Genomic DNA, 24,221 nt, shown 5'->3' with positions numbered 1-24,221 from the left:
TGGAATAAACCGTTTTATTCAGTCTTCTCTTTGGTTTGAAAATGTTTGAAGGAAGTATGTTTGCCTTCTTGTGCTTCTGATTTCTGAGGGAACAAAAAGTTGTATTTTGAGATCCACTAAAGGTTATGAGAAGTGTACATTTTTTGATAGTTTTTTTTAATTAAATATTTATGTATGTTGATATGCTTTTTTTTGTTAAGTGAAGCAAAACAGAAGAGTAAATGTATGAATTAAGATTTTTGTTTTCAAAACTATATAATATCAGAAATGACTGATTAGACACTTATAATGGTATACAATAAACCATACTTCTCTTTCGGTTTTATGGTAAGATAAATATTGTTTTCTGTGCATAGAATGCAAACTAATAGAATATTAAAAATGAAACTTTTATTGAATGTCTGGATGATCTGCATTTGTGTAAATGTGAAGTATACGACAGGAGGCACAGAAATGGGTAGCCAATAAAACAAGGTGCTGCACTTGACCTTCAGTTTTCAGGGTTATTGAACTGGAGGTAATATCAGCCTTAACATCTTTCTGTTTGCAGAATTAATCATGCAACATAAGGAGGATATTGATAGCATATTGTTGTTTGAAGCATTTATTGTTTCATAATACATACTGTTTCACATAGTATTAAAAAGTATATACTGTGAAATAAGCAGCAAGGTAGTGTTCCTCTTTCAAAGACGCCTCCTGTCCTGAAGAGAAAAAACAAGAATTCACTGCCCTCTAGTGGTCAGTAGTTGAAAGTGTTGGAACTACGAAATAGCAAGTGATCTGCCACCGCTAGGGGGCTCACAAACTACTGTTTGATCCTGAAAATAAGACTATGCCAAGCCGAACTTGGAAGACTGTTGCGGTGTAGTACTAATATATAATAGGCCTATAATAATAATTATTACTATTATTATTAACCGTGATAATAAATAATAATAGTAATAATCATTATTGTTCAGAAGAAGACGAAGTTTGTCTTGGATTATGTTCTTATGAATTTTATTGCAGGTGTAGCAGAGTATAAATTGTAGTGCGTGTTTGTGTTTTACATTACAACACGTACATTTACATTTAGTCATTTTGCCAACACTTTTATCCAAAGTGACTTACTATTGGGGCGAGATGTCCGCCAGGCAGCCTGAGATCCGTGCAGCTACCATTGGATCATCAGTGAGATAGGATTCACTTCATGGTTTAGTTGCACTGAAATTCATGGCAACACCCATGACACATTTTCACTTAATTTCACTACCATATTATCCAACCTACATTCTAAGCCAGCTCTTGTCATGAGTCGTCTCAGTAGTGATTTCCGTGTGCCCAGATGTCAAACTGACCAAAGTACAACATCAGACACACCTCTGTATTATCAGGTCAGACGGAGTTAAATACCCTATGCCTGTAAAAAATTTAGGGCTGATGAATAAAACGTTTTTCTGTATTATATGCCAGCTGCCTTTCAACCGGTAAAACATTTAACATTCTAAATGATCCTTTGATATTAAAACACACTCGTTCTTCAGACGTGACAGCTGGTTATGTGTAAATGTGTGTGCTGGTCCATTTGTTTGTCCGTGTACTCTGCGCATGCGCGCCTGTGTTTGCATGAGTCTGGTGAAGCAGCAGCAGCGGGAGGAGGGAGTGAACTCTGATGCGCGAGCGCAACCCTCCCAGAGACAAACTTTATGCGCTTGGTTTTCTTCACTACATTCATAGACACAAGAGGAAAGTGAAATATTATTGCCCAGTGTTGTGAAGTTGTCCTTGAGAATAGATTGTGATATGGAATTAACGCTGAGAGAGTATTAGTTCTTCTGGAATAATTCTACGCGTGGTATTTTTCCGTCATCAACGCAAAACAGCGCTGCTTACTCCAGCTGATAGATGAAGTGATACACAGGTGAGTATAAACAACAGCTCACTCTGACTTACTAGTTCCGTTCTTTAAGATAGACTAGGTTGGAAAGAAGAAACATTTCTAGATTAGAAATTGAATGTAATAAAAATGAGGCATAAAAATGAGGCAGCCTAATTACAGCACCATTTAATTAAGAGTAAGTTTAAGTCACTTGTAGCCTATTTAAGCGCAGTATCTTTAATAAGCTACGTTCACTGGTCACTGTACACTTCATCTATGGTTTACATACAGCTTCATCATGTGATTAAACTATCTATCTATCTATCTATCTATCTATCTATTCGTTTTTATATAGGCTAACACACAGAGTAATGTTTATTTGCCAAACTTAAGTTGTATTATATTGCCAGCAACGTTTATATGCTGATTTGGGTCTATTGTCTATTTATTTAGTTTTTAATTTGTTGTTGTTGTTGTTGATAGTGTGTTTGTTTGAGAAGTGGGGGATTTATTTAAGGTTTGACCGTTAGCGAGGACAAATTAAAGGGTTTTGTTGCCTCTGCAAGGGGTCCAAGTGGATTTGTGGGGGCAGGTCAAGTAGATTTGCCAACATCTACCCAGCATAGTGTTTTATAATATCCAAAAGAGGCTTGTTGGTTGTTGTAGATCAATTTCTGACCTGTTCATCTATAGTGTAACATAGGGTGAATTCAGGTTGATGGTTGATTGGGACACTTTTTCCCAGTCATTTCAATGACAAAAAGTATAATTCAAACCGAATTCATTCCTACATTTGAACATTTAATCTTTTTTGTTTTTTTCTTTTGGGTTAGGTAACTCTTATTGAATTGCCGTTATTGAAGTTCATTAAGCGTTCATTCATCAAACTTCCCTTATTGAGTGTAAACAATGGCTGTGACAATGAATTTTCCTTTTCATCAAATGTTAGTCCAGTGTGACTCACGTATAGATCTCAGTCGCATGCGTAATGTAGTCAAATTCACAGTATACCACAGTGCATTCGCTGGTCAGACATCATTCTTATTTACAGTGATATTAATCTGTCACTTTTTCCAGGCTCACTGCAAGTCAGATTATCCTGGATTACACTGAGTCTCTGTGTCTGATCTGTCATGAATCAGTGAGCATTCATGCACAGCACCATGCAATGTATGGATTATGATGCTTGCATATGCAATGGTGTTATAACATTATCATTACGGAAAATCTGTAATCAACACTGTCAAGGATATGGCACTTTCTCTCTTCATCAAATGGCTGATGACGTTTTTTGAGGGTTTGACACTTTTGAATTTATACGTGCTTATTTCTGTCACTGTTTGCACCACTGCAGGAATTTGCATGTTGGTGAAGACTTTTGGGTTGACTGAATATTTTTTCCTCATACAAACAGTGATCTCATTCCATTCGTTTTTTAGATAATTTTAACTGGTTTATAGTAGACTAAAGCAATCCACCTATAGCAGCTAAATCTCTATTATCATTCTAAAATGTGTTTGGATGTGTTTTTTTTTTAAGTGCACATCTGGCTGCATCATCTATTGAGTTCATAAAAAGGCTTTTGTTAAAGCTTTGTAAAATAAGGAAAGTGGGTTAATATTTCTGACCTCCACAAATCAATGGTTAGTCCATTTGGCTGATTAAATCCGTGAGCTCCGGTGTAGCTGCGATCACGTCAGCAGGGAATCTGCTCTGAGCCTCAGAGTTTCAGGTCCAGCTGCTACAAAGGATCTGTTTATTTGCTCCAGTGAACAAATGCGTTTGTAAAGTAGGACTCACTTTCACGAGATGACGTGACTACTGTTTTAAAGGCTTTCAAAGAGTAAATAGTTCTGTCGCAGGTTGCTAGTGTGGACGTTTCTTGTTTGTTTAGTTCTTTACAATGTTTTTTGTGCTTCTTTGTGCTTACTTTGACACATCTGAGAGGAACACAGTCGTGTGAGGCTTTGTTACATCTCTGGCTTCATTTAAAGTCAACATGAAGCCCCCTTAGAATCTCATTTTACTTCCATGAAATGAAACAGGATATTCAATGACACAATATTACAAATGAGCAATTTATGTAGAGTTCTGCAGAGATGATGTATTTTTGTAGGGCAACTCAGAAATTAGCATCATTCTGGTTCCCTGGACAAAAACCCAGTAGGATTTTTCCATTGGCTTTTTGGATTATTGCTGTATTGTTCATCATGATAATCTTCACAAATTAACACTAATTTTATGAATTTTGAAATACGATCACCAGAGGTAAAAGCTATAGGCTATATACAAACTATACCACGTTCTCTTGACTTTAACATCACCTTCACTAAGCTTCCCACATCTCTTTCAGTCTTTTTTTTTTTAAACCTTTTTTCTAAAAGTTTCAGTTAAAATAGTTTGCAAGAGCAAATGAAACTGTAAAAGCAACTAGTGAGTAGATGAGTTTTCCTGTTAGGTGTGATGATATTTAATGTCCCCGAAAACCTCTGTAAACTCATTTAGCCACTTGTTAGCAACCATCTTTTTCAAGACAAATAAAAGCTATAAAAAAAATCACAAGGGAGTATTACTCATGTATTTTATGTTACTGAATAAAACATGAAAATATACTGAGCTTTTGTAAACCAGAGACCTTATTTCAGTCATTTAGACAAAAAACCCATTTAAAACCCCATTAAGTTCAGGACGATGGAACCCGAAGTGCTAAAATGCTAACTTGTTTCTGGGTTTTAGCCTACCAAAATATGTCATCCCCTCAGTCTGTTGTAGATATTGCTTAAACAGTCACTAAATGTGTGGCCTAAGTGACGTCAGCAGAAAAAGAAAGTTGGAATTACACATTTTTACAGTCACAATTAGACTGGAAAACACAAGTTACAAAAGTTAATAGTGTACTTACAAAAAAAAAAAAAGAATAATTTCAAGTTTGATTTATTGTTGACTTTAAGAACAAATTTACTCCATTCATGCTTAAAAATTTGGCCTAACACTCCTTAATCTGATATGTTAGAATATTTTTTTTACAGCCCAGCTTGATTAAACAAAATTTCTGAATTTTATTGTCATCCTTTTCTACTTGAATGCAGTATAGGTCAGATATGAATAATTGAATGACTGGTGATCCTTTTGCATTAAGCTTAAGCTTGTAATGAATGGGCTATATTTAGCTTTCACGCTCGATTTGGCCCAGTTCCTTCTCATCACAGCCAGATTTATAGACTGAGAGAAATATGTGACACGAGTTCAACCCGTCCTTTGTAAACCCCAAAAATGAATGGACGACTGAATTGAACTCTTTCAGTGTCTTAAATTAGCATATCCTACAATATGGTCCCACACTGTAAAAAAAAATCCGTAAAATTTACGGTAAAAAACCGACAGCCGTGGTTGCCGGAATTTTACTGTAAAAAATGCGGTAGCAACGTTTTAAGTTTTAACTTAAATTTCTGTAGCATTTTTACAGTCTTTTACCGTTAAATTCACGGTCATTTTTTACAGTGCAGTTTAGTGTCATTTGAAGACAGAAAATGGTATAATTCAACATTTGCTCACTGGTTAGACAAAATTTATATGTAACCCTTGCCCCCAAAGGTTAATAAATTGGATTTTACTGCCGCTTATTGAAACTACAACAGTAAATCAAAAAGACAGCCTTTGTGTGCTTGGTAATTTATGTAGGACTTTGGTCTAGCTGGGATGGTGCTAAGATGTTGCTAACGTTCCCATTAAGATTGAAAACATTATTTCTCAGTGTTTTGTGAATGTTTAAAATGATCAGATTTTAAATGTGTTAAAAAAAAATTCTTAGTTATTCGAACCTTAGAGAAAGCATTAAGGGAATGTTTCATTTTATCATTTTGCAAACATTATGGGAAGGTTACTTTTGAGTGTTATCTAAATGTTTTGAAACAAGTAGTAAGTAGCAACATTTAAAGAAAGTTAGACAAAAAAATGTTCCATGAATGATGTATAAATAACATGTTGAGAAAGTCCGGATTACTTTGAACAAATATTCTATTAACATTACTGAAAGAAAGTTTGTTCGTAATATTAAGAGAACCTTGCTAGAACATTAGCCAAAGGTCTGGGAAAGGGCAGAAAACAGTAGAAGAGCGCTTACCTACCAGCTTTTGTCAGAAAAAAACAAGTTTATCAGCATCCCATAGAGCTGATGCATTGCATTTTACAACATACAAGGAAGTACTACTTAATTACTCAAGTTCTCATGATTTTTGTACCACAAGTACTCTAAACTGTTGAATAGACGCTAACAAAGTAAACGGACTGGTAGCCGAGTGTGTGGTGAGAAACGTGTGACCTGTGGCATTGTCTTGGGACCCCTTTCAGGAGTCTTTAAGAATGGTTCTCCCTCATTGCATGGGTATAATGAGCAGGCGTATGCATTGTGCGCTGGTGCGTAGCGCACAGGCTCACAGTCAGCTAAGTGAAGCACTAGCTTTACACTTTGCACGAGTCACACGCTTTAGTATCTCCAGCAGCACCCAACAGACCTATTGCTTCTTGATGTGTTAATGATTTACTATGCGAGGCACTATGATCCAAAAGCGCACCATATGTTAATAAAAGTTTAATTTCTTCGTTTAATATAAGTGAGTTTGTCTTTATTGATGCTCTGTTTTCATTAAACAAATAAATAAAAATAAATAAAACAATGAACCACAAACTAAGCATTTGTTTTAAAAGAGGGAAAAGAAAGACCTTATTTATTTGGGTTACAACCAAGCGGCAACCTCCCGCTCTCTCTCGTGAAGCCAACGAGGAAGTGACTTAAACTGTAATTCGTCAACTGGCTAGAGGCTGGTTGCGTTAAAATGCCTAACTTTACAGCAGAAAAAAACATGTTTACAGCCTGGTTCAAAAAATGATTTTGGTCTATATAGCTAATTTTGCCCTTCATGACAACTGTGAGGGGGGTGAATTTTTTTATAACTCATATAACTATGACTCATAGCTTATGAGTCAAACTCATTTTACAACCTTCCTTTCAACTGTGTTTAGGTTTATAGATGAATTAGTTCAATTCAGAGAGGTTGTTGAGCTTACTGTGTACATATATACAATACAATGTGTACATAAGATCCCATAATCCTCCTGCGTGCTCTGAGATTACAGGAACAGGCAAAGCAAAGGAGGTGTGGACGTGTTTGTGACATACTCTATGGTTTAGCTCATATCTACTAGTCAGGTTGCGTTTAGCATAATGCTTTCTGTGGTTGAGGTTTGTTTGCCTGTCGTTTGATCTTGTGTGTTTGATGTTCTTCAGGTATGTGAATCTGTATGAATACCCATCATGCTACTGAAGATTCTTCCTCTGTTGGAAGTCATTGTTGCAGTACTGTCCCTATTCAGTGAGTATTATACAGTAACTACTTTACAATTGATATACGCACTAACCTTCTTCTCTTTATAAGTCGCTAGTTTAAATATATTTATATCGTTTTTTTTTTGTATTATTTACAAGATTTCCTTGTATTTTCTAATTATAGATCACACTAGTACAGCAGAAGTTCACGTCCGTGCAAAGAAAGGAGACACTGCTGTGTTGACATGCAGTCTTCCAGCCCTGGATGAGGGCAGCTCTGCTCCTCAGCACGTCATCGAGTGGGTGCGTCAGGGCTATGATATCCCCATCCTCATCCAGTTTGGAGTGCACGAGCCCCGAGTGCATCCCAACTATGACGGTGAGTGCCTCAACGCTGACAGCTTTATACAGGGGTTAACAACCTCGAGCACATGAAGGGTTTCAATTTTTGTAACACTGTTATCATGCATCAAAGAAAGAAAGAAAGAAAGAAAAATAAAATGAAAATAAATAAAAGCTATGAATGGATAATAAATAACAGGGTTGGGATTTCAACATTATATCAAAAATAAAATATATCAAATAAAAAAAAACATTTGGAATACAAAATATGAATGGGTAATTAATAACAGGATTGGAATTTTCACAGCACTGTTATCATGCATCAATGTATCAAAATGTATCAAATTAAAATTACATTTTGAATAAAAACTAAAAAGGAATAATAAATAATAGGGTTAGAATTTTTAAATTAAAATAATTAATAAAAAAAATAAATAATAAAAACTATGCATGGATAATAAATAACAGGTTGCAAATTTAGCCTAAATTAAGTGATTGCTCAGTCAAGGACATCTAGTTTGGCACCAGATGTTGATTTGCTGTAATTGCTTAACTTAGTTTTGCCATAAAGTAAAGAAAAATACATGATTATTAATTTTTCTTACTAATTTTTTATTCCTAATTGTTTTTTTTGTTTTTTTTTTTCAAATTGAGCTTGACGTATGTGGAGAATATTGAAGATATTGAATGAGATCATGTGTTTGTTTGTTTGTTGAAAGGGTCCAAATAATGTTATTACTTGGGTGTCTCACATTTTGCATTTTCAATTTTTTTGTAATATTGGGAAAATCATGCAGTAACAGGGTTGAGTGTAAAATGTGGACACAGCTGTTTGTTAATTAAAACTGGTCAGTAATTGCAAATCATTTTTTATTACAATGAACTGAAAACCATTTCAACAGATTTTATTGACATTTTGGCATTAGATTTAAGTGTCTATATTGTTACCTCTGAGTTGGGACAGGTATTGCGTTTTTTGAAAAGCTTGCCAACCATGGACTGCCGCATTGTAAACCACATTTTACTATGGACAAAGCAGTATCTCTCACCTCTTTCATAATTCGTTCTCCTGAGTGCCACTTCGGTCATAGCGTGTCTCAGCTTACAGTAACTCTGCTCTTTTGTGTGCTGTGGGACCTGCTAGTTTCTCCCCCCTCTCCCTATTGTGTCTTTGGGAGCTGGAATACAAAGGGTGTCTAAGGGGAAAAGAGTCTTTCAATAGGCTGAAAATACTTTTCCCTCCCCTGTTTTTAAAATGACAGTGGATCTAATATAGTAAAAAAAACAGGTAACAGCAAGTTTTCTGTGCTTGGATGAGCCTCACCTTCCAGGCAGTGAGCGAACATCCCTTTGCAAGTAAACAAATTCTCGCACACAGCACTGCACCTGTTCATCGTGATGTTGCCCGGGTGATGGAATGCAAACCTACTGAGCATCAGCAATAACTGATTAAGTTAACTTATAACATGGTTTATAGCCAAATTAATATTCTCATGCAACAAGCAATTGTCTATGTTAGTGTTGTCACGGTACCAAAATTTCAGTATTCGGTACCGATACCAGTTTCAACCCGCGGACATGAAAAACAACCCGCGGCAACAGTGTTAAAGCAGCCCAATTCCGCGGGAAAACCGCGGATTTGGCAACACTGGAAGAGGATAGCTTTCTGGTAGTCATCAAGAACAGGTACTTAAGAAAACCTGGTACCATAACGTTTTCATTATTTTAGTACCGACTTGGTACCGAAATACCGGGTCTTTTGACAACACTTGTCTATGTGGTAATGTGTAAAGAATTATGAATTTTTTACAAGCGACCGTTTATAAACGCATTAGTTTACTTGTGTGACAAGCAAGCAACATGCAGCAGTTCATACACAAAATACACAAATTTGTTTAAAAATTGCAACAGTTTTATAAGTGAATTTGTTTACTTGTGCAACATGCAACAGTTCATTCACAATTTCGTATACATGTGCAGCAAGCAACGTTTTTAGATGAATTTGCAACACTTTAAGCACATTTCTGTACTTGCAAACTTTCTTGGACAAACAAATGATAATTGCACAAACAAATGATAATGTCAGCAAATTTGACTCATTTAACAAGCAATATAAACATTAATTTGCTCTTGCACTAAACAATTGTTTATTAGCAAATTTGTTATGTGGTAAGCCATGGTTTACCAACATTGTTTTTTTTTTACTATTCAACAAGTGATGGTTTATGAACAAATTTGTTACTTGTGTGACAAGCAATGACTTGCAAACAAATTTGTTTACTTGTGTGAGAATCAGTTGTTTATAAACAAATGTTTGGTTGATAGTGGCTTCACATCTTTTAGCGTGTGTTAGCACATTCTAGTAGCATTTTAGGAGACTGAACACCACTGGATATTGATTTTATTCACATTCCTTCCTTGTGAACTAAAAGAAGGAGTGAATGGCCTCATGTAAGCCAACAGCCGATTAAAGGTTAGAGGGCGTCACAACTGTCATTTTATGCGATGAGAAACAAAGAAAAGAAACAAAAGGTGTAAAGCCGGGACTTTTTGTGCAGTGAGGGGGGCAGGTGCAGCATGGGAAGAGGTGAAGGGTGAGCTTGGTGGGAATTTTATTGCCTTAGGCTATATAATGTCTCATGTGTCCACTCTGGAGCTCATAGTGATATTATTGAAGATGCCATAACTGTTACACTCCACAAAATCAAAATGTTTAGGTTTTGTGGTGGTCATTTTTATATACCTTAACTAGATATAATCTAGCTTGCTACATTGGCAGTAAAGTAGAAGCGATCTGTAGATTGCGGAGAAAAGCGTGACCATCAGAGGTCTATTCCAAATGACCTCCCATCCCCCTCATCTGTCACCATTCAAAAACTCAATAGAGTCAAAACTCTTTCTAACTAGCAGCACGCTATCTTGAAAGGCCATTGGTCTGATCGAACCAAGCAGCTTCCCAGTAGCCTGTCATGGTGATTCAAATTTCAAAAGATAACAGTGTCTTGAAACACAATGAAAAGAATACAGATGACGAGTATGGTGTGAAACCCGACCCTCGCTTTCCTGAGCTGAAACTGGAGAGTCCCTATCTGGGAAACCTGTGCCAAGAGGTGACACAATGTCTCTGGGATACAAGGCAGCAGATAGAATTTAGACTCCAGGTTTCATAGCCTCAAGTCACAGACTCGTTGAATACAACCTCCAACTAGGAAACCTTCAAACTTTGAACCTTTTTGAATTTGAATAGGTGGTTGTAGTAACTTGAGTGTTACTTAAATAGACTTAATTGCGGGTCATTCGTCCTAAAAAGGTCCTACGTTTGTTTTTAAACATGATTTAACAGCTGTAAAACACTTGTTAATAATTGTAATTGTATTCTTCCAGCAAAATTCTGTTCTAACATTGGCTTCAAATGATGAAGTAAGTGGATACAAATGACAGCATATGTTACTTCATACATTAAGGAGTCTAATATTAGTTTCTCCTGAGATTTGAACTGCCGTCGACTAAGCAACAGAGTGAGCGTTTGTTTGTACGACCGTGATCTGCTGTGGGAAATGGTTAGTCAGTCATAAGTAAACAAGTGAGTTTGTACTTGCATGTGAAGACTTCAGATAAATCTTTGCTGCACCAGGAAACATGTGAACACACATAGATAATGTTTTTTTTTTATGCTTGAATATATTAGAATAACTATAGATTGTTGTTAAGAGATACTTCCCAGTCCTGTTTTTAGTCATCCATAAATGGGCATAAACTCTCATGCCTAAGGTTTGTTTGCTCATGTTTTTCTCATAAAATTTACCCAGAGGGCGGTTTTATTGCGCAGATTTTTTCCCCACACCTCTGGAATTAAGTTCTGTATTATGTTTCAGTTATATCACATTTGTCTCAGATGTTTCTCCTTAAATTGTTTAGAAGAAATAAAAATCAAAATTAGACAATTATCGTTGACAAAATAAAAATGTCACACTATAACTTTCAAAAAAATGACCCTTATGACTGGTTTTGTGGTCCAGGGTCACAAATATGGAGAATATAACAAAGAATACATGGGAAATAATTTGAAATCTTTCTGATATGAGTCAAAATTTGCTAAGGGATAATTAAATGATGCACAAAGTTGTTTTTATTGTCTCTTATAACAAAACTCTTTTATTTAAACCCATGATTGTTCCATTATTACCCATAAGCAGGTTTTGACTCATATCTTTGCAAATCTGAGCACAGCGTGAGACATTGTTGAGATCTCTTCTAAAACTCTTCTTGTGGGGTTACCAGGTTCTTTTTCTTTGGAGGCAAATCTGTAAAGAAGGAGATTTAACAGAAGTCTCAGTTTGCTCTCATTGCTCTTTTGGAGAAACACTAAAGGGATCTCTGTGATTTCCCTCGTACTATAGCTGTTCTTTGTCACACTGTGGTCTGAAATTTCAAAACTAAACAGTTTACTTTCTCCTCAGCTTTTTTCAGGAGTGTCGAGTAACTTGAGAGTTTAAATTCCTCCTAAGCCCCGCCCCCGAACTGATTTTAATCCCTGTCACCATGGCAACTAAATTCAAATCCACACCACTGGCAGGAGGTACCATGGCAACATTTTAGTGCTGGCTTGTACCCTGGGTGTCTGGGCTGGACAGGAACACATTGCATAGTCCAAATCCCCAGGGACGATGGCGTCCGTGTCCCTTTTTCCGTGACCTCTGGCTTCCATGTGGGTAAAATAAACGGGCGGATGGACCGTGATGCTCTCAGCTGTTATCTCAGGCTGAGTTCTGTTTCCACAGTCACTTCTCTTGGGAGCTTGGTTAATGATTGCTGTCACCACCTATTTTCATAAACACATCATAGCTATACTCCATGCATCAGGCCGCACACGTGTTTGCAGATGATGGATTTTCAGTTTGGAGTCTGTTTTATCTTTGATGTGGCTTCTGTGGTGGAGATTTTGACCGCCAGTCTCTTTAAATGACTATAGAGTTTTAGAAACAAACAAACAAGTCTTTGAAAAGCTCATTTCGTTGAACGAAAGAGAGATAGAGAGAGAGGGAGAGAGAGACGAAAGAGGAGGGAGGGGTGAGTCAGCAAACATCGTCGCTACAGGGTGCAGTCACCTGGCAACTGAGAGATAGAGTTTCAAGCACTAAAAAGATATTCTAGACTAAACACTCAGTCTATCTGAGCCATCTCCATCAATTAAACTAAATGGTATACTGGACATGTAAATGTACAGTGTGCATTTTATAATTTTAATTATTACATTTAAATAAACAAAAATCATTAAAACGTAAATTCCTCTTCCAACTAAAATAAATGGTATATTGGACACTTAAATCTACAATGTGTAATTTAAAATGTAAATTCATTTAAATTAAATTGTTAATTATTTTGTTGCATTATTTACATTTATTTGAAAACGTTAAGTCTGAACCAGATATGCTTTATTTGTACAATTTGATTGATTAAAAAAATATTCAGCTAAAATATGTGGTATATTGGACACTTAAATGTACGTGTATTTTAGAAATTAAAATATTTTTATTTTAATAAAAAAATCATTAAAAATTGTAGTTTTTGTTGCATTATTGAAAGTAGTATAATTGATTAAAAATAAATGGTATATTTGACGCTTAAATATATAGTGTATTTTAGAATTTAAATTAATTTATTGAATTTAAATGTAAATAAATTAAATTAAAATGTAAACTATTTAAAAATGTTAAGTCTGAACTAAAAAAAACTTCATTTGTACAAACATTAATTTGAACTAAATAAACTTCATTTGTAATTTTTTTCCTTTGATTTTTGACAATAAAATTGTAAACTTAATTTAAATGGACATTAAATGACAACTGATTAAAAGCAAAAGCATTTACATGTGCTCATACTTCTAAAATAATAATAATATTATATTTTAAATATGATTTTATATCTAGCTTTTTTGAAGCTTGTTAAAATTAATTAAATTGTGTACACTTTGCATTTGTTTTGCATATGTGTATTTTATTTAAAATTGAGATTAAAATTGTGAAAAGTTATATTTGCTCATAATAATATAAAAAATAAAAATAAAAATAATACTAATATAGAAAAATACTAATAGTACTCATATAAAAAAAATCAAACACATTTGCAAATGTACCACACTTTATATCTACATTTTTTTGTATATTTAGCTTGTTTTCTTGTAGCTTGTTGGATTATTGAAATAAAATATATATTTGATATTTGAAAAATATGCAGTCTGCAACACAAAAAGCTTTTTTTTGTACAAACTCATGAGTGCTCATGTGGATTTTAAATCACTGTTAGAAAATTAGTCTGCAACAAATATGCACTTCTCTTGAGTTTTGTACATGTTTGTCATTTCTGATCCTTCCCCTCTCCTGATCGTGTCCAGGTCGAGTGTCACTCATCAGGGGTACATCACTGCAGATGAGGGGGCTTCTCTTGGAGGACAAAGGCTGGTATGAATGCCGAATCCTCCCGCTAGACAAAACCACAGATGAGGCTGGCAGCAACGGGAGCTGGACTCTGCTCTTTGTTACAGGTGAGACTCACCATAACGAGTAGACCTGAATTATTTATAGTAAGAAAAGATATCCAATTTTACCATAGTCTGAATCAGAACCATTACAGCAATTCTCTTTATGTCAGATCAGTGAGACAATGCCATTATGCTCATCCTACAGTCTCCAACCCAAACACGACTCCATTCAAACATGCAGTGAACAATGAATGAATACACAGCCTAGCCTGTTTTCATGCACCTGTTACCAGGCTGTGCTCATGCACCTGTTCGAGAGTCCGCTCTGTCTCTGTCGACCACACCTTAAGGCCATTTTCTGACACTCAGACTCAAGTGTTGGCCAGATTACAGAAGCCACTTGAGGCCTGTGCTGGCATTAGGTTCAGTTTTCAGCTCATTAGTTCTTTGAGCCACGGGACGCCAAGCAGAAAGAGCATCTTGCAGGCCTGTCTGGACTCTACTGTAGCTTTCATTAAAGTAAAAAAAAAAAGAAAAGAAAAAAAAAAGAGTAAAGCTGAGGGTGCTACTTTAAAACTTTAGCTTTCAAAACTGTGTTACTAATTATTTAAAGTAGACAGTCCATCTACCATTTTGAATTAGTACTTAGTTACAAGCTACTGATAAAAAGGGGTAATATATTAAAAAAAATATTTAAGATATATAGATACAATACACTACCACTGGAGTCGGTACAATTTTTTTAAAAAGAAATAATTTACTTTTATTTAGCATGGATAAATAAATTCATCTGAAGTGAAAGGAAAAACATTTATAATGTTGCAAAAGATTTCTGTTTCAAATAAATGCTGTTCTATTGAACTTTATTCATCAAAGAATCCTTTAAAGAAAATGTATCACAGTTTCCACAAAAATATTAAACAGCACAACTGTTTTCAACATTGATAATAATAAAGGTTTCTTGAGCAGCAAATCAGCGTATTAGAATGATTTCTAAAGGATCATGGGACACTGAAGACTGGAAAAATCAGCTTTGCATGACAGGAATAAATTAAATTTTAAATATATATATATTCAGATAAAAAAAAGTTATTTTCAATTCTAATAATATTTCAAAATATTGCTGTTTTTACTGTATTTTTGATCGTAAAAAATGCAGGCTTGTTAAACAGTGGTGTAGATTATTAAGATATATAGATATGTAATACAGTATGTACATTGTAGATATGTAATATATAGATATGTAATGTAATGTAATTTATATTTAAAATGTTTTAACTATTAGAGTATGTAATTTAAAAATGAATCAGAGAAGTAGGCCTGTGGTTGAAAACTAAATTTGGTTGCATTGCTGCTTTTTGTTAGTAACTCTTTAACACAAAGAAGAACTAATATATGAACTGCTCTTCATAGCATCACATTTGATTGTTAATGAATATTTATAATTCTTTGAAAGATTATGACAGTTTTCTTTGCTTATTTCTATGTCTAGCACCTCCAGTGTTTACGGAGACCCCCCCTCCTGGAGTTGACGTGTTTGTATGGAGATCGGTAACCCTGAAGTGTGCAGCTCAGGGAAATCCACGGCCTACAATAACCTGGTCTAAAGATGGACGACCAATAAAACCTCAAAACAAAGTAAAGGTGGGATATTAGTACTTTAAAACCCATGAAATGGATAAAAAATGCTATTGTCTTCCCTGTGTTGATATATTTCAGTATATCAATATATATACAGTATATATATATATATATATATATATATATATATATATAGATAGATATATATATAGATATATTGATATATATTGAAGATAAAGCCAAGTAAATCTAGGAGGATATCAGTAATCAAGCGAAGACTGTCAAACCACCGCTTTTTCATTGGGGTAGAACCCATACCAATGGTGATGGAGAAACCAGTTAAAAGTCTGGGATACTGGTATGATGCGACCCTCAAGGACACAGAACTAGTGGACCAGATAAAGCAGGACACCTGTAGTGGCCTTGAGAGAATTGACAAGTTTTTGCTTCCTAGCAGATTAAAGCTCTGGTGCTTTCAGTTCGGTCTCTTACCACGGCTTTTATGGCCTCAAAAGTGGAAAAGCTGGAAATCTGCTCTTTTGTTAAGAAGTGGCTAGGTCTCCCTTGGAGAGAGTAGACCATTCTGGCAAAAGGCAACCCCATCTCAGCGTCGAAAATTATTGGTTGAGGAGTTGCGCCAACAAGAGCAAGCAACGAGATGTGCAAAAGTGATCTCCCAGGTAAAGTAAGGGCAGTAGATGAGATGGGAAGGAGTTGAGAGGCAAGATCTCTCTTGGAAGGAGCTATGGGGCATGGAAGCTTTCCAAATCAGCTTCCTTCTGCAAGCCACTTATGATGTCCTGCCTTCACCAGTGAACCTTAACCAGAGAAGAGAAGATCCTACGAGCCCCCTTTGTTGATCCTCAGCGAACCTGAAACACATCTTGGTTGGCTGTAAGGTAAGCCTGATGCAAGGCTGGTATACCTGGAGGCACAACCAGGTGCTGAAGTGTCCTGCGGTGTCACTGGAGAACAGGCGGATATCCATCAACTCCCTACCTCCTCCGTTATGCCATCGTGCACAGATAAAGGAGTTTGTGGGAGAAGGGGCAAGTGGGGGGTCAAGGTGAAGACCCCAAACACTGACCAGCTGAGAGGAGCGATTGGAAGCTTTCTGTCAATCTAAATCAAAGGCTCTGCTTCCAGGCTGAAATTGCATCTACCAACTTCAGACCAGCTCTTTTGTTCTGGTCCTCTTCACTACGTACTGTGTACATCATAGAGCTCACTGTGCCTTGGGAGGATGCAGTGGAGGAAACCTATGAATGCAAGAGCCTTAAGTATTCTGAGCTGGCAGTTGACGCAAAGCAACGTGGCTGGAAACAAAGGTTTGTCCAGTCGAGGTTGGCTGCAGGGGCTTCATAGGGAGATCTGCCATCAAACTGTTTAAGGAACTAGTAATCCGAGGCCAATCCCAACAGCAAGCTGTCAAGGCCCTTTCCAGTGCCGCTGAATAAGCGAGTCAATCGTTCTGGATTAAGAGGAGGGAAGCCGTCTGGGTCCCATAACAACAGAGGTGAAAGCAGAGGGGGGCACACCTGGGATGCCAGTTGTTGCCGATGAGCCCTCTGGAGGTTTTGTGGGCTAATATCATCGAAACACCAAGGAATTACCCCAATGAAGCTGAGGCCTTTTTCCCTCTATACCTTCTCCCCTCCACCCCTGGTACCACCACTCAAAATGCTCTACACTGTTCCCCACTTATCTCAGGCAGGTGCAATAGTAATACGGGATAGTAACACCTAGTCCTAAAATGCAACTACGGAAAGTTGGGTGGGACATATCAAAGTGCTTGTCCTTTTTTAAATAGACATTTGTGACCCTGGACCACAAAACCAGTCATGAGAGTCAATTTTTTGAAATTGAGATTTATACAAAATCTGAAAGCTGAATAAATAAGCTTTCCGTTGATGTATGGTTTGTTGGGATAGGACAGGCTGACTGAGATACAACTATTTGAAAATCTGGAATCTGAGGTTGCAAAAAAAAAAATCCAAATATTGAGAAAATCACCTTTAAAGTTGTCCAAATGAAGTTCTAAGCAATGCATATTACTAATCAAAAATTAAGTTTTGATATATTTACGGTAGGAAATTTATAAAATATCTTCATGGAACATGATCTTTACTTAATATCCTAATGATTTTGGCATAAAAGAACAATGGATAATTTTGACCCATACAATGTATTTTTGGCAATTGCTATAAATATACCCGTGCTACTTATGACTGGTTTTGTGCTCCAGGATCACATTTAGTTCACATCACAGCCTGGAAAAACACTGTGATTTACTACTTGAAAGTGCACATTTCAGAGAGCATTTGATTAGACAAAAATATGTATACACAACTCCAAACAATATCAGTCATAAGCATTTTTAATCCATTTTACTGGAAAAGAAAGACGTTTGTTTTGTCAGCTTTTGGGGCAGTACTCACTTTGACCTTTAAGGTAATGGACATGGATTAATAAGTACCTTCTTTTTGATTTCATTGACTTCATCAGGTTCACAAATGCAATGGAGGATCAGATCTAGAATATCCTCCACTCTCTTTTCCAGACTTTCACACACTTCATATCTCACATTTTTATCCTATAGATCATGAATGGAAGTGTATCTTTCCATGCTGTAAGCAGAGAAACATCAGGCCAGTATCAGTGTCACGCCTCCAACACTGAAGGAAATGTAACTCACGTCACAATGCTCAAAGTAATTGGTAAGTCAGCACTGATATTTTCTCCTCATTTAGGATGATTATCTGTATTGCTCATGTTAGGGGCATTGCAGTGAAGTGTTGGTGGACCATTATAAACCTTATCAGTCTTGCTTATGAATATTAATTAGATGACATAATGTTTGCCCATTAATCAGAACTAATTTGATGGAAATCAGGTAGGTGAGTGCAAGCCATATTAGGATTACTGATGTGGATTGCACATGTATTTGATCGACTTGCATGTAACTGATTGGCAGATGTTACTGTTTTGGTCTTAAAATATGATTATGGCCCAATAAGAGGGGAAGGGGGACAATTTTCACCCTAGTTATTATATTCTGGATGACAACTATAAGCTTTTCTGATTAAATGGCGCCACCTAGTGGTGCTGTTTCATTACATTACATTTTAGCGCACTTCCTTTTCAAGTGAATGTAGCTCAAACAATACAGTATGATGCTAGTATTGGAAAAATAATGGGCTCAGTTCCCAGGAAATGAACGGGTAAAAAAAAACAAAAAAACAATACAAGTTTGCTAAATGCCTATTTGTATTGAATTTGCATTTGTCATGTACTTCAAATCTTAAAAGTATATTTAAAAAAAATGTACTTGCAGTTAATAAAATATTAATAAAAGGTCACAAATGTTCAAGTGTACTTACAGAGAGTATACTTGTATGACTATGTTTCTGAACACACTTTAGTACACTTTTAAAAGGTGCACTTTGTAATAATGTCAAATTAAAATTGTACTTTAAAGTACATTTAAATCATTATAAAAGAAAACTTAGTTTGATGTATTGACAAACATGATAAAGCACATGTAAATTACTTCATGTATAATTAAAAATGTATTTAAATACACAAATTACAAGTTTCAACAGAAATGATTAACATTAAAGTATATTTGAGTGTACCATTGCATGTCAGTACATTCGACAGTTCACTTTAATCTAGAAGTAATTATGAATTCACATAAAGATGCAAGTCCTACATATGTGCATCAAAAAGCACTCTATCCCCTTCAGACCTGAATTTTTTTCACTGAACAATTTTTTTTTTAACCACTTGATATTTGCTCTTCTCCAATATAGAAATAAGTCTAAAAAAACAAGATTTGTGCCAAATCGTTTTTTTTTATTAGATTTTTTCATGTCCACTATAATGGACACCAGGACTGAAGAAAAATAAAAAATACCCATATTTTAACCATACATAATAAGCAGAGCTTGTGCACTATAGTTGAACTAGTGTTTAAGATTTTGAAAAGAACACATACTATAAGAATGAACAATGCAGTAAAAATGTGGGGAAAAAAAGGTAAGATGATATGAAGTCTCAAAACAACCTGTTTGATCCTTTTTGTTGGTTGAAGTGGGTGAGTCTGAGTATATGTATAAATGTCTTTGTGTGTATGTGAATGGGTTTATGTGTACTTGCTGATTGTTTTGATGAATATATGATTGTGTGCATTATAGCATCAAGGCATCAGTGTGTGGAGTGGGTGTGAGTGTGTGTGTTGCTGTGTATTCACTGGTCTCACATCCACTATGGCTGTTTCTCACTAAAACCAATGAAAAGTTGATTGACAGGCTATGGTCACTTTGATGACATAAATTTAATCATATTAATATTAATTTCATTCATTAACATCAATGTTCATAAAACATTAACATTCGAATTTGTAGCTGTGTATTTAGCTTTGAAATGCTTCCACAAATCTCTCAACCTGTTATACAACTAATTCATGAGGTCCTGCTGATATCTTCCGAGACCTGATGTCCATTGCGATGGACATGACATTTTTAAGAAATCCTGTGTTCTGCAACTCTGAAAGATCTTCAAAATGACTTTGAATATTATCATTTGATAGTCTTAATTTTATAATAGGTGCAAGTTGATGAGGCTACCATAAACATAAATCTGCATATAAAAGGTACAATGTGGACATCCTCCTCTTCTTGTCTAGTTGGTTAGTCATGTCTCTCTTTTGTGATGCCTGTGTAGCTCAGGAGGAGTCATATCTTCATTGTGATTGGTTGATCAGGGACCAATCAGTGACAAGGCATTGCTCATATTATGAAAACATAACATTTTATTGGTTTAAACAAAACATCATGTGATGCCCATTTCAATGGACGCAGGGGCCGAAGGGGCTAAAGTTCAGCTAATTGAATACATTTCTATTTAATTGTAAATAGCATACAGTTAAGTGTCTGAAAATAAAAAAATTTAAAAAATGATGAAAAAAAGGATATTATTTCCATAAAACTTTTATGGAAGTTTTCAGCTTCTTTTTTACAAGGAGAAGCAAGTGAAACATTTTTTTCTACATATTGCTGCATTATGGAACATTGTGTATTTTTTCTAACAACAGGCCCTCCAGTGATCGTAATTCCTCCAACGGACACTGTTCTCAACATGTCCCAGGATGCCAAGTTGAAGTGCCAGGCTGAGGCTGACCCACCCAACATGACCTATGTGTGGCAAAGACAGGGAGAAGACATTTACCACATTGAGTGAGTTCTCTTCTAAAACTGTGAACTTCCCCCATATTATTTACAGGTATAATGCATAGCTTATGCATTATTCATGAGTTTGTTTTAGGTCTCTGAAGTCTCGTGTTAAGGTCATAGTAGACGGTACACTTCTCATATCGCGTTTGACTCCAGAGGATTCTGGGAATTACACCTGCATGCCCACTAATGGACTTCCTGACTCCCCCTCTGCCTCGGCCACCCTCACTGTGCAGCGTAAGTGTTTCACAGAATAATGAATTAATGAACTTGGGTTTGCCTGCACTAGTATAACCCAAGTGTAACTAGGAACTACTAGTTTCAACTACATTTATGTTCAAATTTATGTATACATGAGATGATATTGTTGAATATGAATTTGAATTTTTATTTTGTAGGCCTCATTTTACATACCATATGTGCAACATTCTGTGCAAAATGAAAATTAAAACTAGCATACACATTTCATTTAATTACATATGTTTATATCAGTGTATGATATAAAAATTCCACATCCCTAAGATTTGTAACCAAATTGATTTTGAATGGAACTTCCAAAAATATATATATTTATCCTAAGCACTTATGCTAATTACTTATTTTATTAATTTCAAATTAAGAAATGAATACCTTTATAGAGCAAGGCCACAATAATTTGATCAAAAGTGACAGTAAAGTAATTTACTTTTACAAAAGACTTTTTTAAATAAATGCTGTTATTTTGAACTGTGCATACATAAAGAATCTTGAAAAAAGGTTTTAAAAAATATTTGGCAGCAAATCAGCATATTAATGGAGTAATGATGCTGAAAATTCAGCGTTGCGCCAGAGAAATAAATTAAATGTTAAAATATATTATAAATAGAAAGTGGTTATTTTAAATTGTAAAAATGTTTCACAATGCTACAGTTTTTACTGTATTTTTTATCAAATAAATGCAATCTTGGTGAGCAACAGAGGCTTCTTTCTTAAACATTAAATATTTTACCCCAAACATACAAATAATGTATGAACTAATATTTAAAATAATATATATTAAACAGACCCAGCACAGGTGATGAAGATGGCCTCATTGACCTTCCTCCCCACTGGCATGAGGGGCGTCATTGCGTGCCTCGTCAGAGCTGAACCACCATTATTACATGTTGACTGGGTTAAAGATGACAAACCACTTGATTTAGGCATTGTGAGTAACCATTGCTTTTTTCAGTGTCATACAATAAACCTTTTAACCTTTTAAATGTACATTTTATATGTGTGCTAGTCCTAAGTGCTTTTTCTCCTAGCTACTAATGCTTATATTGATTTTGATTTGGTGACATCATGCTGTGCTTACCCTCTCTTGGTGACGTAACCTCACATCTCTCAAAGAGCATTATTTCAAAAATCACTCAGAATAACTGTGAAATTCTTTTAACAGTATCCTGGATGGACACTGACTTCAGAAGGCTCTATCATCATAGCAACAGCTAATGATGACGCTGCAGGTGTATACATGTGTACTGCCTACAATAGCTTTGGGACAATGGGCCAGTCTGAGCCCACTACTGTTATACTACAGGTGGGGCTTTACAGAGCGTTGTCATTTTAAATTATTATTTTTTTTAATTATTATTATTTTTTGTTTTCTATGACAAAATAATTATTTATAAAAATATATATTTAAAAAAATAAATAAATAAAATGTTGTAGACGTATAAAATATCTACAAATACAGTTTTTTTTACAACAAATATCTGTCATAGATTATTGTTGTGAAAAAAGTGGTGGAATGGTATGGCAATACAGTTAGATATGGTCAGTGTAAATTTTCAAGCCATAATTTAAGACCCTTAAATGTTGTGTTTTCGTCTTTTAGGATCCTCCATCATTTAAAGTATCACCTCGTAAAGAGTACAGACAGGATTTTGGTAGGATGCTTGTTATTCCATGTCAGATGGACGGTAATCCGGCTCCAAAAGTCAGCTGGAAAAAGGTGAATGCCTTTACACTGTGCTCTTGCACTTCTTTGTTCACTTGTCAGGGTGATTATATTCTACCATATTTTTTTAAGCACATATAAAATAACAGTATTTGCATTAAACACATTTCCCCCTTTTCCATTTATTATATATATATATATAATATAATTAATATAACTTATATAGTAATAAGTAAATTTGTAATAGTCTGATTTTCTAATTAGTAGAAATACCATGTTAAGTTTATAAAGAACTGTTTAGGTTTAAATACTCCAAAGAGTACTGAAAGGGCATTACTGTACACATTTTATGTTTATTTTTACAAACTAGGGGACAAGTTTAAATTATTTTCCGTGATAATCGAGAAACCACAGATGTTGTTGATTTATCTAAGCACATATTTAACCCAGAACATTCCAGTAATGTAGAGAGGAGTAATGTTCAGCAGCAATGCATTACAACTGTTTATATAAAACCATGCTGATTAACATTAGAAAAAAGAGAGTTTTCATTTTCTCCAAATATTATAATGCACCCCCTATAGCTGGAATTCAAGTTTTTAATTAAAACTGGTGTTTAATCTCATTATATGCTACATTTTGGCACTGCTCTTTTTAGGTTGGCATAGCCTCTCGCTCACTGTTCACTCTAGCAGCGAATGGCTCCCTCATTCTGCATCCTCTCAGTAAAGACCACCAGGGGGAATGGGAGTGCAGTTGCACCAACCGAGTGGCCACTGTATCCATCAGAACAACAGTCCTTGTACTCGGTAAGACCTTAAGCATCTAGATCAGTACTACCGCACTTGGGCAATGTGATGTTTGCTGTAACAGTAAGCACATACATCATCTTGGGCTTGGATTTCAGCTAAATAAAACCCCTAAACGGGCTAAAGTTAATCTTGTATTGTGGCCCCTGAGCTTTTCAAAGTTGAGTAGTCCTCATCTAGATTGAATTTGCAACTTGCTGTCACACCTCATGTACATTACCGCGGGAAGTAGGGGTGCTGGGGGTGCTGCAGCACCCCCTTAAAGGAACGACCAAGCGGCAGCGGCAGACAGTGAGTTGAGCATTATGTTTGATCAATTCAGCCTTCTCAAACCAACACGACTTGTCTAAAATAAACAGACATAAAACACTTCATGCATTTCACAGTATTAATTTAAACATTTAACCTAGATAAATGAGCGCTGTTAGGTGCATATCCAATCGTTTGTGCGGAGAGTGGAAGCTAAAGTGCGCTTTGAAGGACATGGAGGCGCCAGCGCGATCACTTGCATTTTATTTTTAATAACAGTGAAAACTTAAAAATACCCCGTCATTTTTGCTCATAAAGGTAAGAGTATACATCATTCGGAAATGCAAAGGGTCTGCTTGTATTTGTGTGCACTCACAATATCAACAAAACCTTGTGCTTTTGTAAAATAAGGAAAAC

The 24,221-nt window shown here is 35.6% G+C and overlaps 1 protein-coding gene across 2 annotated transcripts in view; it reads left to right on the top strand.

Moving 5' to 3' along the window:
• Positions 1-1,665: 1,665 nt before the first annotated feature.
• LOC107687761 (protein turtle homolog A-like) overlaps positions 1,666-24,221 on the top strand; it is a 30,797-nt gene continuing 8,241 nt past the window's right edge. For both annotated transcript variants that reach the window (XM_016485227.1, XM_016485219.1), the window contains exons 1-12: positions 1,666-1,903; positions 7,149-7,233; positions 7,372-7,566; positions 13,924-14,073; positions 15,503-15,654; positions 18,191-18,308; positions 20,687-20,828; positions 20,917-21,062; positions 21,869-22,011; positions 22,246-22,386; positions 22,684-22,800; positions 23,405-23,555. In XM_016485227.1, the coding sequence (XP_016340713.1) occupies positions 7,176-7,233; positions 7,372-7,566; positions 13,924-14,073; positions 15,503-15,654; positions 18,191-18,308; positions 20,687-20,828; positions 20,917-21,062; positions 21,869-22,011; positions 22,246-22,386; positions 22,684-22,800; positions 23,405-23,555 (1,513 nt within the window). In that variant the 5' untranslated portion in view covers positions 1,666-1,903; positions 7,149-7,175. The remainder of the gene's footprint in view (positions 1,904-7,148; positions 7,234-7,371; positions 7,567-13,923; positions 14,074-15,502; positions 15,655-18,190; positions 18,309-20,686; positions 20,829-20,916; positions 21,063-21,868; positions 22,012-22,245; positions 22,387-22,683; positions 22,801-23,404; positions 23,556-24,221) is intronic.

Source organism: Sinocyclocheilus anshuiensis, unplaced genomic scaffold, assembly GCF_001515605.1.
Source record: "Sinocyclocheilus anshuiensis isolate Anshui unplaced genomic scaffold, SAMN03320099.WGS_v1.1 scaffold205, whole genome shotgun sequence".
Classification (NCBI taxonomy): Eukaryota; Metazoa; Chordata; class Actinopteri; order Cypriniformes; family Cyprinidae; genus Sinocyclocheilus; species Sinocyclocheilus anshuiensis.
The sequence above is the reverse complement of the archived record's forward strand: the minus strand, read 5'-3'. Positions and strand labels throughout refer to the sequence as shown.